General features: G+C 41.4%; 4 protein-coding genes and 1 long non-coding RNA gene across 7 annotated transcripts; 3 read left to right on the top strand and 2 right to left on the bottom strand.

The window, feature by feature from the left end:
• The first annotated feature begins 14 nt into the window (after positions 1-14).
• On the top strand, positions 15-2,868 carry LOC124191464 (helix-loop-helix protein 11-like). Its single transcript, XM_046584702.1, has 10 exons — positions 15-150; positions 466-637; positions 697-793; positions 860-1,061; positions 1,157-1,352; positions 1,420-1,694; positions 1,753-2,049; positions 2,122-2,311; positions 2,380-2,455; positions 2,518-2,868. Exons 1-10 carry the CDS (start codon positions 62-64, stop codon positions 2,622-2,624), a joined length of 1,701 nt encoding a protein of 566 aa, XP_046440658.1. The 5' UTR covers positions 15-61; the 3' UTR covers positions 2,625-2,868.
• A 148-nt stretch (positions 2,869-3,016) lies between these two features.
• On the bottom strand, positions 3,017-6,122 carry LOC124191466 (ganglioside GM2 activator-like). Of its 3 annotated transcripts, XM_046584709.1 has the most exons (7): positions 5,653-6,005; positions 5,427-5,576; positions 5,191-5,370; positions 4,245-5,129; positions 3,862-4,008; positions 3,691-3,763; positions 3,017-3,597 (listed from the first exon to the last, which is right to left on the bottom strand). In XM_046584709.1, the coding sequence occupies exons 4-7, from the start codon at positions 4,281-4,283 to the stop codon at positions 3,323-3,325; spliced, it is 534 nt and encodes a 177-aa protein (XP_046440665.1). In that variant the 5' UTR covers positions 4,284-5,129; positions 5,191-5,370; positions 5,427-5,576; positions 5,653-6,005; the 3' UTR covers positions 3,017-3,322. The 3 variants fall into 3 exon arrangements, with proteins under 3 accessions (XP_046440665.1, XP_046440664.1, XP_046440663.1); XM_046584708.1 differs by lacking the exons at positions 5,191-5,370; positions 5,427-5,576; positions 5,653-6,005 and adding an exon at positions 4,107-4,163 and having other exon boundaries at positions 4,245-4,640; XM_046584707.1 differs by lacking the exons at positions 3,017-3,597; positions 3,691-3,763; positions 3,862-4,008 and having other exon boundaries at positions 4,819-5,129; positions 5,653-6,122.
• A 54-nt stretch (positions 6,123-6,176) lies between these two features.
• Positions 6,177-7,299, bottom strand: LOC124191467 (ganglioside GM2 activator-like). Its single transcript, XM_046584710.1, has 4 exons — positions 7,009-7,299; positions 6,775-6,924; positions 6,539-6,715; positions 6,177-6,480 (listed from the first exon to the last, which is right to left on the bottom strand). Exons 1-4 carry the CDS (start codon positions 7,177-7,179, stop codon positions 6,331-6,333), a joined length of 648 nt encoding a protein of 215 aa, XP_046440666.1. The 5' UTR covers positions 7,180-7,299; the 3' UTR covers positions 6,177-6,330.
• A 449-nt stretch (positions 7,300-7,748) lies between these two features.
• On the top strand, positions 7,749-8,887 carry LOC124190658. The gene is made up of 3 exons (XR_006873024.1): positions 7,749-7,849; positions 8,115-8,194; positions 8,403-8,887. It is a non-coding gene; the product is annotated as an uncharacterized LOC124190658 (long non-coding RNA).
• A 1,507-nt stretch (positions 8,888-10,394) lies between these two features.
• Positions 10,395-15,605, top strand: LOC124190181. Its single transcript, XM_046582757.1, has 2 exons — positions 10,395-11,979; positions 15,081-15,605. Exons 1-2 carry the CDS (start codon positions 10,559-10,561, stop codon positions 15,136-15,138), a joined length of 1,479 nt encoding a protein of 492 aa, XP_046438713.1. The 5' UTR covers positions 10,395-10,558; the 3' UTR covers positions 15,139-15,605.
• Positions 15,606-17,316: the final 1,711 nt, after the last annotated feature.

Raw genomic sequence — 17,316 nt, 5'->3', positions numbered from 1 at the left:
GAGTACAATCAAGTTTTTTCGAAACGATTTCTTTTTATGTTGGACAGTGAAGTTAAAGACAATGTCAATCATGTTCAATAAAGCCGGAGATAAACGCCGGCATGATGATGTGCTACGACACGACGAGGAAGTTATTGGCTCGTTATGCAGGTTCGACTAAATACGCTTTATAGAAACAGCTGATGTTCCCTGCTTTTCTTTTTTTTTCTTCAATCCCCCCGCCCCTTCACGCTATTATCTCCCAAAACAGCTGATGATGACTTAAATTCGAAATCCGGTTTTTATTCAAATAGTGTATTAGTTTTTAATGTTATTACAAGATCTAAAGTGTTTCTTGTATAGTGGACTACCATGTTCATTTCCCAGTTGCTTATCAAATATCTTGAATGCCTCAACTGAAGGAATTTGTTTAATTTGCATATTTCAAGTTTTGCTATATAATGTTTTATCTTGTTATTGGTGCAGTCTTGGTGATAGTTCTCCACAAGAATCCATGGAGGGGGGTTGGGTTGATGAGAAGCGTGTTCGCAGAGAGATTGCCAACTCAAATGAGAGGCGGAGAATGCAGAGCATAAATTCTGGTTTCCAGTCACTCAGAACTTTGCTTCCTCAAAGTGAAGGGGAGAAATTAAGCAAGGTACATCAAAAGTTATTCATAAATTGTCATCTCTCTATAAACTTGTGTTTCCAAACTAGGCGGCAATACTACAACAAACGACTGAATACATTTATCAATTAGAACAAGAAAAGACAAGACTAGTTGCTCAAAACTGCCACCTGAAACGTCTCTTAGGTAAGTTTGTGTTTTAAGTCTAAACAATTGTTCTCAATGTTATATTAAATTCTTTTATTTTCATAGGCCCACTCAAAAGCAAGGACCTTACAGAATCCACAGAAATTCCCCTTTCTCCAGAAAATATGTCTGAAGTTACAGTTGGTGGTGAAGATGTGCTGCTTTCTGGGGTCTCTACCAAGAAGAAAATCCAAGATCCAGTTCCTCTTGAAAAAGAGAAAAGAAAAGGGATGCTTTCAGGGGAAGCTTATAGTCGTGCTGTTGATAGGTAACAGCTGCTGACCAATATTACAATGGAGTCTATTTTTAATTGGTTTTTGAGATTCCTTTATTTCACAATGTTTTTATTTTTTGTATTATTAGATTAAGGAAAGAAGTGAATGAATCAAAAGCTCTACTGGAATCGGAACGAAAACTACGCCTGAAACTCGAAGAGCAAATACATGCGCTCGAAGCTCAGCTACAGTTGCAGATAGATGTTCCCGAAGTTGATAATTCCGAAGAAATTACAGCTCATATTCTAGGAAGGAAACCTAATCTCCCTCAAAAAATGTTTAAAGTAATTCATTTACTCTTTTTTTTTTTTTTTTTTTAAACTTGGAATTTCAATTTCTTTTACATTCCAGTCGGAAGCCCATGACGAAGATTCCGATTTGATCAGTGCTGCCCGCAATGCCTCTGGTAACTCTAATCAACGATGGAATAATAATAAAAGGTGTACCTCGGTTGCCCGGAGAAGTGTGGTCACTACAGCGGCAATGTCTCCTAGCTTAAACAGGAGAGATAGCACTGCCAGTCCTAGTTCCAGTAATGATCACAACCAAGTTCAGTTTATGAATACCCAGAGCAATATGATGACATCCTTACCTGCCCATCTGGTTCTAGATGATCGCCCAAATAGGTATGCGAGCTCTAAATTTTCGCCCAGCTTTCACTTAAAGTATTTTTCATTTCTCCAGTCGCACAGGAAGCTTACTAGAGGCAGCGATGATGGCCGAACCGAAGGTGGAAGTTGAACTTGCTTCCCGAGTTCCATCTCCGGCGTTAAGTCTTTCCATGGCGGGAGGGCCGGCCTCCCCCGCTAGCAGTCTGCCGTTATCCTCTCTTCCTGTACTATCTTTCCAATTACCACCTCACTTGGCTCATTTGTCTCATTTGGCCCACGGTGATGGATCTTCTTCGTCGATTGTGTTGCAGCATGCAGGAGAAGAAGTGACATTTGTTGACATTGACACGCCTTTTAGTTCTGACAGCAAGTAAGTCTTATTTATTACGTATGTAGAATAACATGGAACACTTGAATTCATGTTCCTCAAACTTATTATCAGATCCTATCTGGCTGCCACCTCCCGACAGAACCTTGAAACCATTGTCGAAGCAATTCGTCACTTGGAAGGCGATCACCTTTTTAATGATGATGCGTCTGGCTCTCGCAAAGGTCAATTAGTGGAAGTTGAAATCGATACAGAAGGTGAAGCGATAGGATGCAGTCTGGTCGTCACAAGTGCTCAAGACGAGGTAAGTTATTTGTCCGCGTTATTTTTCTTTGGTATAGTACTTCACTTAATGTTTGACGCTTTATCCAGCTTCAATCGGAAGACGGAATGGATGAACAAGAACACCCTATGCAGTTAACTATTACCGAAGATCAAGATGTTGGAGGTAAGTTTTGATATAATCCCAAATCTCTCTTAACTGCACTAAGTTAGATTCTCTTTGATTAGAAATGATTACTGTGAGCACGGAGGCAGAGGTGGATACAAATAGTGACGTCTTGGATGATGGAGAAATGGTCCACGGCCCAAACGTTATCATCGTTAAACGAGTTTAAAACGTTGTCCTAATAATGGGTGCTATAGGATCACTGAGGTGTCGATATTTAACAATTAAATGGCGAGTTCGGACAATTGAAACGGATGCGAAAGGAGCACTTATTTGTTTGACTTGATGTCCTCGAGCTTTTTGTCTCATTCTCATCTAAGCACGCGTATCTCAGTTACGTGCTCGTATGAATCATATCGAATTAATGCATTGCGAATATTTGAATTTGTTGAAATAAAGAATTGACACGCAAATGCTTACAATATTTGTAGCCATCAGCAAGGAAAGTTTATGACTGTTTACACCAGTAACCCTTTTATTTTTAGATATGTTGGTGTTGACCTTAATTTAGGTAATTTATTGCAGTCTATTGGAGCGACACCTACTCAACACGGAGATAACTTGAGGTTGTAAAAATCTGTACTTAATCATTCATAAAGAAACAGTGTACAGTAATCAGGTTACTTGGAGTTAATTTATCGTTTTTTTTTGCAGTATTGGAATGGAGGGAGCACAGAACAATAAGGAGAGGATTGCTCGAAATGAGCGTTAATACTGGAAGAATGGGAGTAGGAAAACGGTTATGCCTATGACTAGAGACTATGATTGAGTGAAACAGCACGCAACGCTACTAGCTACTGAAAAAAGTGTTACGTGAGAAAATCATACAGAATAATATGAAAGGAATAGTTCTGGATCCCAAGACAATCACACTTTCTGTAAAGTGTTTAACTCGTCAGCGGAAGCGGCAGCTGCAGCTCGCAGTTCTTGTGATGGCGCTGCGACGTGGCCCATATCTTGATAGCGTCCACGACGATTATCTGGATTGCCGAAAATTTCTGTCAGTGCGCTATCATGGTAAGCAGATCCTCCATAGAGAGCATTCCTTTCGCCCATAATTTTGTAAAGGAAAAAAGCGGTCAATGGACGTAGCAGCATGTTCACGATAGCCATTCCAGCACTGAATCGTCTTGAAGTTGATCCTAAAGGTTTGAAATCATTGTTATTACGCACGATCGTTTACAGGAGAAGAATATCTTTAAGTATTCTATATTGTCTGGTGTTCCGGTAAATACCTGATCTTGACGGAAAGAACACGCCGACGTTCACGATATCCAAGATAAAACAAATAATGTCAAAGTAGAAAGCCTGAAAAATAATGGCTGTGCAATTAAAAAGAAAACTTCTCGAGATAATTTCAAAAAGTTGATACTATGTATACACATTTTCTAATCGAAACAACCTACCATGACAATAGGTTGCACAGATTCTTGTTGATGCAGTCCCCATAAGAGAACCATCAAAAAGAGAAGGTTGTAGAAGAAATATGACGTCGGTGCCCAATCTGATTGCAGTCCCCATGTCGTGAAGACCAAGTGGATAAAGAAGATTGCCTACGATAATTTTATGCAATGTTATTTCAACCCACTAACAACCACAATAGCCGCATGTTAAAAGATAGTGCCCAGTAAATTTAGAAACGCGTCATTACGTGTGTCTTGTCCGTCATAAAACGATAGTCGTTAAAATTTTCTCTCACATTACGTGGCTGAAAAAACGATATTATTGCGAGCAACATTAAAGGTACTTACATAGAGCATTTTACTTTTTCAAGATAATTTATTTTTACCTTTAAAGCTGAATTCAGTAAGGTGCTAGACTGCTGCATTTCCGTTTTTCCCACCAGCAGTAGAACGACGACTGCGACTAAGGACAAACTGGAAATTGGGCACTACACTGTGAGAAAGGACTAAAGCCCCAAGTTGCGAGCGGAATGTAAATAAGCTTTACGGCGGAAACAATGGAGCCCAAGAACAGGTATCCCATTTCATTATGACGACACCATAAGAGAAGCCACATAATTTAAACCGCCTTTAACCAATGCATGGCCAAGAAATATATGGCAATGCCAGGCAGGAACAAGCCATATATTTTAGATTGAGTTTTTCCCCCTCATTCTTTTAGTTCTAGTATTCCAGACTACAAAATTGTATCGAGCAGTTACAATCTTTATAATGTGCTTTTTTTTTCACTTTGATGGCACTGCAGATCAGAATCATAAATTATACCTGGCAACAGTGTCACGTTCTAAAAAAACATTTCAAAAACAGGAATTTGAAATTTGAACTTCTTTGCAAATTTGGATTGGGAGTCTTTTCCTTATAGAAGAAAAATAACATTTGTATTGAATACCTCCTATTTCCTATAGTCTGTATCTGCTTTATTATGTAACAGTAATTCAAACATTGGATTGAAGTCATAAAAAAATTTTAAATGGCGAATCAGTTAGTATAAGAGAAAAGCTTGTTAAAACCACAAATTAAGACTAAAGGAGTGGCAATATATCAAGTCCCGGGTATATGTTTTAAGCTATGACAAATTGAGATGTAAAGCAAATAACTTCTTGACTGTTCATCAAAGCCTGAACATGGACACTGTACTCTCCGCCGAGAAGGATTTCTGGGATAGGTTCATCAGGAATATGGACTAGAAAATTTTTTACATCGTAGTTTCCCTAAGTGTGTAAAATAATATAGTAATATATTACAACTAATAAAAGTAACTGCCGAGAATACCTGTGAAAAAGGGCAGGCACAAGGCAATTTCAATGATAAAAATGGCTCTGGACATGGTTCACCAACAGGTTTAAAGGGGATAAGAGCACATAGATCCTCATAATCACACGAACCAATATTATCAATGCAAGGGACATCAATCCAAAAAAATCCCATCTTCTTTTGTACCCTTACAGCGGCCTTTTCAGACAAGTTAATTAATCATTTGAGAAAATGTACAGACCGATGATACTAACTTTTAGTGGAGATTGAACATCTTCTTTCAGCAAAAAATCAACTGTGATAGTGATATCTCCAGGTATTGAAAGAGGATCTGAAATATCAAGTTCATTTATGCGAGCCAAAGCATCAGGTCCTGAACACGTATCCCAAACAAAGTTCTTTAGCTGAAACATTAAAAATTTGAAGGTACAGTATTATTTGTGGGAGAAAAATTATCAAAACAATTCATTGTGGACTAACCTTAAAACTAGCCCTTTGTTTTTGTAATTCTACGAGTTCGACAGTTGTAATTTTTTCATCCAAATGTCGAATAACTTGCATTAGATATCGAGACGTAGATTCAAAACGACCGAGCCCATAAAAAATTACCACAAAAAAAGCCAACACGTAAAAGACACATCTGATACCCATTTCAAGAAAATGAAAGTGTCGACTAAAATGGAAAGACCAAAGGATGAAACACTAATCAAATATAAACCTTCAGAGGCTATACTTTGTAAGCAAATTTGAGGTTTGACTATCTCCACACCGCTTCCTCCTAAGGGGAGGCAGGATCGCATTTGTTGGTTAATTGCAGCCATAGATAAGGCGAGAGTAATAAGGCTTTTGGATTTTTTATTTTCATAAATTAGAAATTAAATCGGAATCAATCGCAAAAAATTCACAGAAGAGGTAAGATTTCCTACAATCTGATCCCTTACTGTGCGCATGAGTTTTAATAGAAGAAAAAACGATTTGAATGGAAGAAAGGAATAGTAAATGACTAAATGGCAAGTCAGTCATTGTATTGCAATGCCAATAATATTATTTTAACGCAATTTTTAAACCACAAATTAAGGCTAAAATTGTATGGCAACATTTCGTTAGTTGTAGAGTTCGTTAGTTATTTCAAAGTTATAGACATATAGGTGTATGTTTTTAAACCAAGGCAAATTTAGATTGAAAACAAACCACTTCTTGACTATTCATCGAAGCCTGAACTTGGACACTGTACTGTCCACGAGCCAGGAACTGTGGGATATGTTCATCCGGAATATGGACTAGCTTATTTTTTAAAACGTATTCTCCCTAAACGTATCAAATAATATAGCATCGTATTTCAACTAAAAGAAACTGATGAGAATACCTTTGAAACTGGGCAGTTGCAAGGCAAATTTAATGATAAAAATGGCTCAGGACATGGTTCACCAGGTGGAAAGGGAATAATGGCACATAGATCCTCATAGTCACATGAACCAACATTATCAACACAAGGGACATCAATCCAAAAAAATCCCACCTTCTTTTGTACTCTTACAGCAACCTTTTAAAGATAAGTTAATTAATGATTTGAGAAAATGTACAGTTGGTAATGATACTAACTTTGAGTGGAGATTGAACATCTGCACTCAGCACTGAGTCAACTGTGATAGTGATATTTCCAGGTATTGATAGAGGATCTGAAATATCAAGTTCATTGATGCGAGCCAAAGCATCAGGTCCTGAACATGTAACCCAATCAAATTGCTTTAGCTGAAACATGATAAATTTGAAGTTATTATTTGTGGGGGTGAGATAGCAATAAGTTAACAATCTATTATGAAAATATGGACTTACCTTAAGAGTTGCTCCTTGTTTTTGTAATTCTACAACTTCGACAGTTGTAATTTTTTCATCCAAACGTCGAATAACTTGCATTAGATATCGAGACGTAGACTCAAAACGACCGAGCCCATTGGAAATTGCCACAAAAAAAGACAACACGTAAAAGGCACATCTTATATCCATTTCATGAAAATAAAAGTGTCAACTAACGAAAGTAAAAGTAAAGGAAAACGAAACCAACACAATCTAAATTTTGTCAGCTGATAATTTGTAAACAAGTTTGACCATTTGAACAGCGTTGCCTGAATTGCCTCCCAAAGAAAAAGGCGGAAACGCACTTGTTTGTTGCAATCCAGAGGCTTGCATACAGTAGATAAGGCCAAAATAAGAGTGTTAAGGTTTTTATTTTTTTTATCTTATTTTTTTTCAGTAGTCAGAAATTAAACCGAAATCAATCGCAAGTTCAAAGGACGAGGACCATAGTTCCCTCTCTGGACCTGCTTATGAAAACAATTTTTTTAATTTGAGAACTTCAGTTTACTCTAATTACAATATTACATTCAAAAATATGAAGTTGGGTCCAACGTTATCCCTCACAGATAAAGACCACGGTGGTCTGTGATACTGTGAACTGTGATAAAACAATGCAATTTTATTTCCCGCCCGATTTTCGATTCCACTGATACGATTTGAAAAATAGACATGGCAGCGTAGCAATAGATTTGCATAATTGTCTGAAATCGAGAAAACCGATTGGTGGATCGGTGAATAATGATTGATGAGTCATTTTAAAAGTCGTCCACGTCGTGCAAGTGCTATTTTGTACTCTCCTAGAGATTCCCCAACGTGTTTGGTAATTATTTAAAGATATAAAGTTGGAAGAAGTAATAATCTCATTTCATCACTTATTTTAAAATCAGCTCTAATTTTAAACCATTACAATTTTGTTTGTACATTTGTATGGCATACCAAGTGTTGTCGAATTCAAGCAATGAAATAATTAATAACGTGGGTTTTGATGAGAATACTAAGTGATATAATTATATGGAAAATTGAATTGTAATAGATAAGAGTGTAGGTAAATTTCATCAATGAAGTTATATCACTGTATCCAACAGGTGTTTTGTCGAAGAAAAATGAAGTCCAGATATCCAGAGTTCCAGACCAAGATGATAGGAGGAGCCCAAACCCTACCCAGGTAAATCCTACCATGTTCTTTTGTATTCGTGTAATGTGATGATACACTGAAGCATAGCTGCTGTTTTAGGGTAGAGGTCATCTTCAAAGGTTGGAGTGGAGAATCAACCAGTCATAAATTGTTTCGTCAATTCTGTTAATAACTTTTTTTAAATATGTTTTTCTAAATGATTTGATTGAGTTTAATACTCGCTTCCTCTTTGTTACAGAAACCAAACATGGAGAAGAGGAACTTGAGTTTGGTGATTACTGATTAGTCATCGTGGTCATCATGAACGTGGAAGCAAACGGCAATCTCGAGACAATCGGAATTAAATAGTGAGTGAAATTATTTCCATTTTTCGTTTAGTTAGCAGGATGCAAATGAATTTACTATGCATCGTCAGTGTGAGCACTGAATGTGGGTATCGTTTTTGAATTGAGAACTCTTTTGGCGTTCAACTCTTGATCGCTAGATGGCTTCTTTGTCGTTAGAACTTAGAAGAACAAATCCCAACTTTTCGCTTCGCTTTTCCTAGATATTGTTTACAGAAAACATATCACATAGTAAGACCACAAAAGAAAAGACAATGGAAGAATACAAGAGAAGAACTTGTATTGTGGTACAACAATTGGACAATGTTTTTTTAAAACAGTTTGTTCAATGGGCGACAACTCGAGAATCGTCTCGTTTCCCGCCGAATTCTAAGATCAATTCCGCTAAAATGAAAGGTCATTTTTGCAATTGTTTTTTGTCACCGGCTTTTTTTTTTTGTCGAATCGTTCCCGAGTTTAACTCGAAATCATCTTTTTTAAATTGGGTGTTTTTGTGCGGAATCGAGTTTGAAACCTGCACACTAGACGGCACCAAATGTGACGTTCCATTCAAACGATGTGTTTATGCTTTAGCCTATTTTGATATTGTTTATGGTTGCTTCCAATCATTTGTCAGTTGCGAATTTATTTTTCTCTGCGGCGCCTAAAATAACTTCATTTAAAAACGCGCTGAAATCTCATCCGCCTGTTGGTATTTTCTCTAAAAACACATCTCTCACCATCTTGTATTTTTGGCATCCGCTTCGTACTATTTGTTTTGCTAGGATGCCAAACAGGATCACTTTTGCGTCACCGAATCCTTTAGAGCTACTGAAAGCAAGACAATAATTCATTGTGAATTAATTTCATGCTTCAAGATTAGCTCACGTGTTAACTTTTTTATCCTGAAATTTATCGTTAATCCGATTGAAAATTTTTGACCCGATCAATTTGTTTGCACTTGGTTAATACCATTTATCAGTTTACGTCAGTTTTTCATTTCCACATGTGAAGACTCCACGAACGCCGTGTTTATCCATCACTGGCATGGAAGAAAAGGGTAGTTTTTAAGTGTGTGTGTGTTCCAGATTTAGACGGTTAACATCTTTGTGTGCCTTTCTAAAAGGCCTCCAGGACTAAACACGAACATTGTTGATCTTCTCGGTACTATTACGGTACAGTTTCTGGCGGAATGTTCCCATCTCCGACACTGTATAAAGTACACCGCAGGTTCAGTGAAATGGAGAGAGAGTGTGTGTGCTTGCGAGATGGATCCAGCTGTTAATGGAAGGACGATTGAGAAAGAGCCCCGGTTTCCTGGCGATTGCCCGCCGCACTCGGCTATATAGACTCGCGAGTTCTATTTTTCCATGTGCAGGATATAGGAGGAGGTGATCTAATACGGGTCCTGTGCTTTCCCTTCGGTTCTCTCCGTCGTTTCTTTAGGCGTGAAATGTGTATAAAAGGCGAAGGGGAATATCTCTCGGTGGAACCCGTCGGGAGATGGGGGACTGAGTAAGAGACTTCCTGTAACAGCAGCACTCGGCGCATTGATTGGATCATCCATCATTCGGGGGGGTACATTTCTTCCCTTTTTCAGACCCGTACGTATAGACTCTTCTTTGCTGGGTCTCCTTTTTCGCTCTGTATTCACGGTGATCCGTCAAAAGCAATAGGTTAGCATGGCGATGATGGATTCGACAGCCTAGATTTTTCAAGAGTCATGACGACAGAGAACGTGAGTTGCAAAGGGAATGTTTTACCCTTAGTTTTTTTTTTGGAGATTTTCTCCACCCTTGTGTATTTTCTAGCGAAAATTGGGGAAACGAATCGGAGGGAAAGATCTTGTCTCACGTTTTCTTGACAGACGTACCCTCATCTTGGCTTATTTTAGCGATCCAATTGTACTGCGAAATGCATTTCGCCTAGACCCTAAGGGTGTAGACCTACATTTATTCAGCTTTTTAAAGAACAAAAAGAGGGGGGTGTGCTGCCCTTTCCTCTTACCTGCACACGCCCTTTGCCATTCAGACTTATTTCAGCTCGCGTACAGTGCAGTCAGAATTTCAGAATGGCAGGCCCTAGTGATTTTTATGGTTGGCATAGGCACCAGAGAATGGACCCACGGGCCGTAGGTTTTCGTACTGAACAAGAAGCTAGAGATTGGGCAAATCGTTCTCGTGATTGGAATGGTCAGCCACGCGACCGTTTTGTTCACTTTGATTATCCAGATAGAGAAAGGTCTCCTCTTCGAAACTATCGAGAGTGGGCTCCCTCCTTTGACGCTCAACCGCCATTGTTTAATATTCCACCCGTGATTCCACCACCGGCTTTTGACGTTCCTCCGCGTGATCAGTTTTTTCACGGAGACCGGTTTTATCAAAATGATGTGGGGGATCGACCAAGGGGGCGTGCGAAGGAACGGGGGAATGGCGCCGAGTTTCCGTTAGATGATAGGATCGAAGAAGAAGCCTACGTTCGTTTTAGCAAGCTAAGAGACTTGGAAGAAAGAGAGAAGCGGGAGAGCAGACAGGAGGAAGACGAAGAAGATGGCGAGTATCTTGAAGTAGAGGACGAAGAGGAAGAAGAGTTAGACGAGGGGGGTCCAAAGCTAGTGGACCGTCCATGGCTACCAAAGGAGCGTACTCCCCAAGCCCCTGCCGCCGGATCTAAGTCGAAAGGGAAGGCTCTAAAACCAACGCGCGCGGCAGCCGCGGCAGCCACGGCAGGCTCATCCAAAGCAGCCAGTGAATCAGGGGAAGTGACGGCGTTCATCCCAACAGCGATTTCAGACGAGATTAGGGTTTGGCTAACGACTGGCCTGTCAACCGACGATTCAAAAGCAATCTCAAAGAAATTTGAGCTCGAGTTTGAGGACCCGACTTTCTCGATTAAACCGCCTAAGCTCGACGGCTTTATGTTGAGGCATGCTAAAGACAAAGATCGATTGAAAGGGGTTAATGCTTCGGAGGAAGCGCTTATACAGACTCAGCTTAAAATAATGGACGTTGCCCCACCTCTGTTTGATTTATACGCTAAAGTGTGTGCTCTTGGAGAGGGAGAAACGGTGACGCAAGCCAAGAATACGGTGCGGGCCGTTTTACAACAGTGGGGTAGAGCGTACTACCACATCACCCAAAGAAGAAGGCGAGCGGTTGTGACATTGGTGGAACCGACATATGACTTCATATTGTCAAACCCTGACGCTTTCGCACCGGGAAAGGAGGCAACTGAGCTCCTTTTCACGGACAAATTCTTAGAGACGATGCTCAAGGAGGCGTCTCAAGACGCCACACTGGCAAGCTCATCGGCGGCTCGAGCGAGGGCTAAGGCAGGTGGAAGAAAGGTAGCAGTGAACCCAGGCCCATCTCAACGGGTGTTGCGCCCAAGGAGAGAAGCAGCGGCCCAATTTCCCGTTGAAGGGAGGCAGAGTGGTGGGGTCGGAAGAGGACGACCGCCGGGTGCAACTGCTTGGACTCGAGGAGGTGAAAGGTATGTTTTCGTCCCTCCTTCTGATCCCATTCAAATTTTACGCAATACTGTTGTGTGTGAAAATGTGGGCGGGCGTATTTTACATTTTGCTAAAATGTGGGAGACTGTTACGGACGATCGTTGGGTCCTAGACAGCGTGTCAAACGGGGTTAAGCTAGATTTTGTAGAAACCCCGAATCAAACTAAACTTCCGCGTCCGATAACAATGTCGAAAGAGATGGCAAGCGTTTGCGACCAGGAAGTAAAAGATTTACTTGAGAAGAAAGCCATTGTAGAAATTTCGAATAGCGGGGAGGATGGGTTTGTCTGTTCTCTATTTGTTATTCCAAAAAAATCGGGCGGTTTTCGCCCGATTGTAAATCTTAAACCACTTAATGTATTCATCCGGTATGAACACTTTAAGATGGAAAATCTTGATTCCGCACGCTTCATTTTGAGAGAAGGGGACTGGCTAGCAAAGTTGGATTTAAAAGATGCTTATCTTACGGTCCCTGTGCACCCCTCCCACCAGAAATATTTGCGTTTCACCTGGAAGGGGCGTATTTTTCAATTTACTTGTCTGGCTTTTGGTTTAGCTCCGGCCCCGCGGTATTTTACGAAAATTCTAAAAGTAGTGGCGGCTTTTCTGAGAAGGCAGGGCATGCGTCTCATCGTGTATCTGGATGATATATTAATAGTTAATACATCAAAAGATAGCACCAAAGCCGATGTAAATAAAGTGGTTGAATTATTACAAAATCTGGGTTTCTTGATCAATTGGGAGAAGTCAATTGTAGAACCGTCGCAAGTAATAGAGTATCTGGGCTTGGTTATTAATTCGGTAAAACTTTCCTTTTCGCTGCCGTCGGACAAGGCTGCAACCGTTAAGGCCAAATGCGATGCGGCCCTTGCCAGGAGCAGAATTTCATTGCGAGAGATTGCGTCGATAATGGGCAACTTTACTTGGGCCATACCTACGATACCTTTTGCGCAGTCTCATTTCAGGAGGATGCAGGCATTCTATATTAAGCAAGCTAGAAAAGTGGGATTTAATTTGAAGTCGGAATGCGTGCTATCGGCGGAAACCAGGGACGACTTAGAATGGTGGTCCAACAATCTAGGCTTAAAAAGGGAAAAGTTGTTCTTTCCTAGCGTGCCAGATCTGGAGATTTTCTCCGACGCTTCTCTAACAGGCTGGGGAGCGTATTGTAATAATGTGAGGACGAGGGGCTCATGGACTTTGGAAGATACCAAGAGGCACATTAATGAACTAGAGATGTTAGGCGCGTTATACGCGATTCAATCATTCGCGGCGGTATCGGAAAGTATAGCGATAAAAATTTATTTAGACAACGTCACGGCAGTGGCTTATATTAATCACGGCGGGGGTACCAGGTCCAAAGCGTTGACGCAATTATCAACCACTCTGACAGCTTGGTGTGAGAGCCGGAATATTGCAATCGAAGCGGTTCATTTGAGCGGCAAGCTGAATGTAATTGCTGACGAAGAGTCTCGCGCCGGACCGGATGCAAGCGATTGGAAATTAAATCCATCCGTTTTTTCTCGCGTTCAAAAGATCTGGCCATCAAAAGTTGACCTTTTTGCGTCCCATTGGAACGCGCAGCTCCCCTCTTTCTTTTCGTGGCGGCCGCAACCGCAAGCGTTGAACACAAATGCCTTTTCAGTTAACTGGAAGGGCCTTTCGGGGTATCTTTTTCCCCCTTTTGCGCTAATTTTTCAATGTTTGGAAAAAATTAGAAGAGAGAAAGCTGACGTAGTTTTCGTTTGCCCCGTATGGACAGGTCAGGCCTGGTTCCCGGTGCTACTCGAGCTAGCGTGCGACGTAGTATTTCTTCTTCAGCAGGAGCCGGACCTCCTGACATCGGCACTGAACGAGCCGCACCCGTTATTAGCATCCAGCGCACTTCACTTGGCCGTTTGGAGACTGTCCGGCGACAGTTGCGTGACAGAGGCTTTTCGTCGAACGTGGTCGACCTTCTTGTGGCCGGAAATCGACCGACCACCCTCGCAACTTACGATTCCGCATGGCGGAACTGGACACATTGGTGTGTGCGAAGGGATACGGATCCCTTGTCGGCGGATTTAACCGAGGTTTTGCAGTTCCTCACCGACTTGCTGGCCTCGGGCAAGTCGTATAGCGCAATCAACATTCACCGGTCTATGTTGTCCAGGACCCTGGGGTCCATCGAAGGCGTTCAGATAGGCGCGCATCCGCTTGTCGTCCGATTAATGAAAGGCTGCTATCACAAGAATCCCCCCAAGCCCAAGTACAACGACATGTGGGACCCGAGTCAAGTTGTAGAATTTATTAATTCGTTGGGCGAAAACCGACACCTTACCCTGAGCGTCTTAGCTAGTAAATTGGTCACCATGATAGCGTTAGCTACCTTAATGCGAGCGTCGGAGATAGCGGCAATTGGTTACCGATCCGTCGTCTTCTCAGAAAGAGGGGTAGTATTCTCATTAGATAGGTTACGGAAAGCACAGCGGAACGGTCCGCTGCAGTCCTTTTCAATATTAAATGATCCGGATCCGATTTTATGTCCAGTCTTGGCGCTTAAAGAATTTGTGGAACGTACGAATCAGTTTAGACGCGAGACAGACGAAGGAAAACTATTTGTTGCACTCATCGCGCCCCATAGGCCGGTCTCAGCCAGTACAGTGAGTCGCTGGATTAAATCGTTCTTGCAAAAGGCCGGCATAAACACTCGGTGTTTTGGGGCGCATTCCACAAGAGGAGCGGCCGCTTCGAAAGCGGTCAGTGACGGCGTACCGGTGGAGGCAATCTTGCGAGCCGGAAGTTGGTCAAAAGAAACGACGTTCAATCGATTTTACAATCGAGCGTCGACACAAACGATGTTTGTTCAAAATTAAAAATTCATCATTGGGCTTTAAAATCACCCTTAGGGTCTAGGCGAAATGCATTTCGCAGTACAATTGGTAAATTACCCGAGGGATCGTTCTACGATCCTGAAGGGTAATTGAAATTGTATAAGAAATAAATGTAGACGACGACCCTAAGGGTCTGTCTCCCACCCATACCCACCCTGTGTCATCATTTATTTAATTATGATTCATTCAATTTTGGAAAAAACGCGTAGAAATCAAACCTTTCGTGGCCGGAAAGCTGGAGGTTATTCTAGAAGCAAGAATAACTAGACTGGCGAGAAAGTAAGAAGGCCCCATTACGTGTTCAAGTTACGGCAGTTGGCAGAGCTGTCCAGAAGAAGAAGCGCACTATTTTTTGCTGCAACCATTATGTTCATGTTTCTGTGTTTCATGATATGTTACCTTGGGATAGAGTTTTTTTACCCTGAAGTCCTCAGGTTTTTTCTCGTATCCCCCTCAAACTGTTATTTGGAAGTTATGTGTGAAATTCTCTCTGATTATGTTTGATAACATGTAATTGTGTTTGGTTAAAACCCTGTACACGGATCTGTAGCTATAAGTCTGAATGGCAAAGGGCGTGTGCAGGTAAGAGGAAAGGGCAGCACACCCCCCTCTTTTTGTTCTTTAAAAAGCTGAATAAATGTAGGTCTACACCCTTAGGGTCGTCGTCTACATTTATTTCTTATACAATTTCAATTACCCTTCAGGATCGTAGAACGATCCCTCGGGTAATTTACCAATTTCCTCGACTGCTGAAAACTTTTCGCTCATGTGGGTTACCTGATTCCCAATTAAAATTGATCCAAACTTTGATTTAACCATCTCGGTCTCGAAAGCATTCAATTGAATAACTAAACTACTTCTCGATTGGATTTTCCCCCCACTTCATTGTTGTCGCACGCAAGCGATTGGCTTTTCAACAATGTCAATTGTGCTGCCATTTCCAATTGCGGTACAGAATCTATGATGAATCTTTTTGTTGACAATACGTATTCATTTTGATATGAAACGAGGGCTACCGTGGAGGGCGACGCAGGATGCAATTTGCTGCTCGGCCCATTGAACCATTCGATCATTTTGAATGATGGCAGTCGGCGCAATAATGGCTGGTAGATATACTAGTAAGAAGTTGTACAGAGAGGGTTGTTTTGAAGCTTGCAAAAGGTTTTGTGTTCTGATCGGTCCCCGATGGCTGAGTCACATTGCGTTATTACTAAGTTATACGGATCCATCACATCCATCCATCCGGTGGTGGCTGTTGGGGGGAAGAGAGGGGGGGGGGGCAGCAATAGAGGAATAAGTAACAGCAGCAAGATGTCAAACCCCTATTGAAAATCCACTCTCTGTGCTCTCTTTTCGACGGCTTTCAAGTGATCGTCATCATACGTATCGATCATTTCATTTCAGGCGGAATGAAAAGATCTAAGAGGAAAGAGAGAGAGTGGTGGTGGTAGCCGCATTCCGTCATCTTTATTATTATTTTTTTCCCCCTTTTTTATTGTGAAAGTGAGCGGCCTAAATTTTTGAAGCGATGGCCGATAGGTGGCTGGGAATAAAGACATACGCACAATGGGTCAGAGAAAAAGGGGACTGTAGATGGGAAACAGACAAAGCCGGAAGAAAAAGAAAAAGAAAATCCCGGAAGACTGTGTGGGGGTGGAGGAATGAAGGCAACGACAAAAGTAGAGATGCGCCCCATTGGATTCGATTCCGGTTATGGCTTTTCCCTCCTCCTCCTCTTTCCTCATGTAGTCATCTCTTTATTATTATCTTTCGTTTATATTCGTCTATTTTTCTATGGCCTACAGACTCTTTTGGATTGGAACCCCGGGCTTCTTTTTTAAGGGGTTTTCTCTCTTTCAATCTCTCTGTCTTCTCTCTAGAGCTCTTTTTTTACGATGCCAGAGCCGGGCAGACAGTATTTCATCACTATACAACTCCGGATGATCGGAGTTGTTGCACCAGCAGTATACTCTATAAGCTGAGCAGCAGCGGCATCGGCGGCAAACGGCTCGGCTTCCGCTCTCTGCTGTTTTGGGCGTCTGTTTCTTGTTCTCTTTTTCCCTGTTTCTCTTAATTCGATTAAGGGCGGCGTGCATTGTGTTTCGGTAGGGAGAGAACCAGACAGACACACAAACGTTTCATGTTTATGGTAATGGTTGCGTGTAAACACGGAGTGATCAACGGTTATGTACGGAAACAGAATAGAAGAGGGGGGAAAACAGTAACGTACACAAAAGAGCCAAACGAACGATCTGATCCGGAAATGTCAACTGCTGTGTGTGTTTCGTTCTTGTTTGCCAGAGGGAGGAAAAAAGGGAAACAACAAAAAAGGGACTTGATGATTTCGATATTACTTTTTGTGATGTATTTATTCGAGTAATCGTATTACGTTCAGTAAAGAGGAAGACATAAAATCTTGTTGTTGGGGTACTTCATAATTTTTTA

This window comes from Daphnia pulex, chromosome 3 (assembly GCF_021134715.1).
Source record: "Daphnia pulex isolate KAP4 chromosome 3, ASM2113471v1".
Lineage (NCBI taxonomy): Eukaryota > Metazoa > Arthropoda > Branchiopoda > Diplostraca > Daphniidae > Daphnia > Daphnia pulex.
Note: the sequence above shows the minus strand (reverse complement) of the source record. Positions and strands in the feature narration are given on the sequence as shown.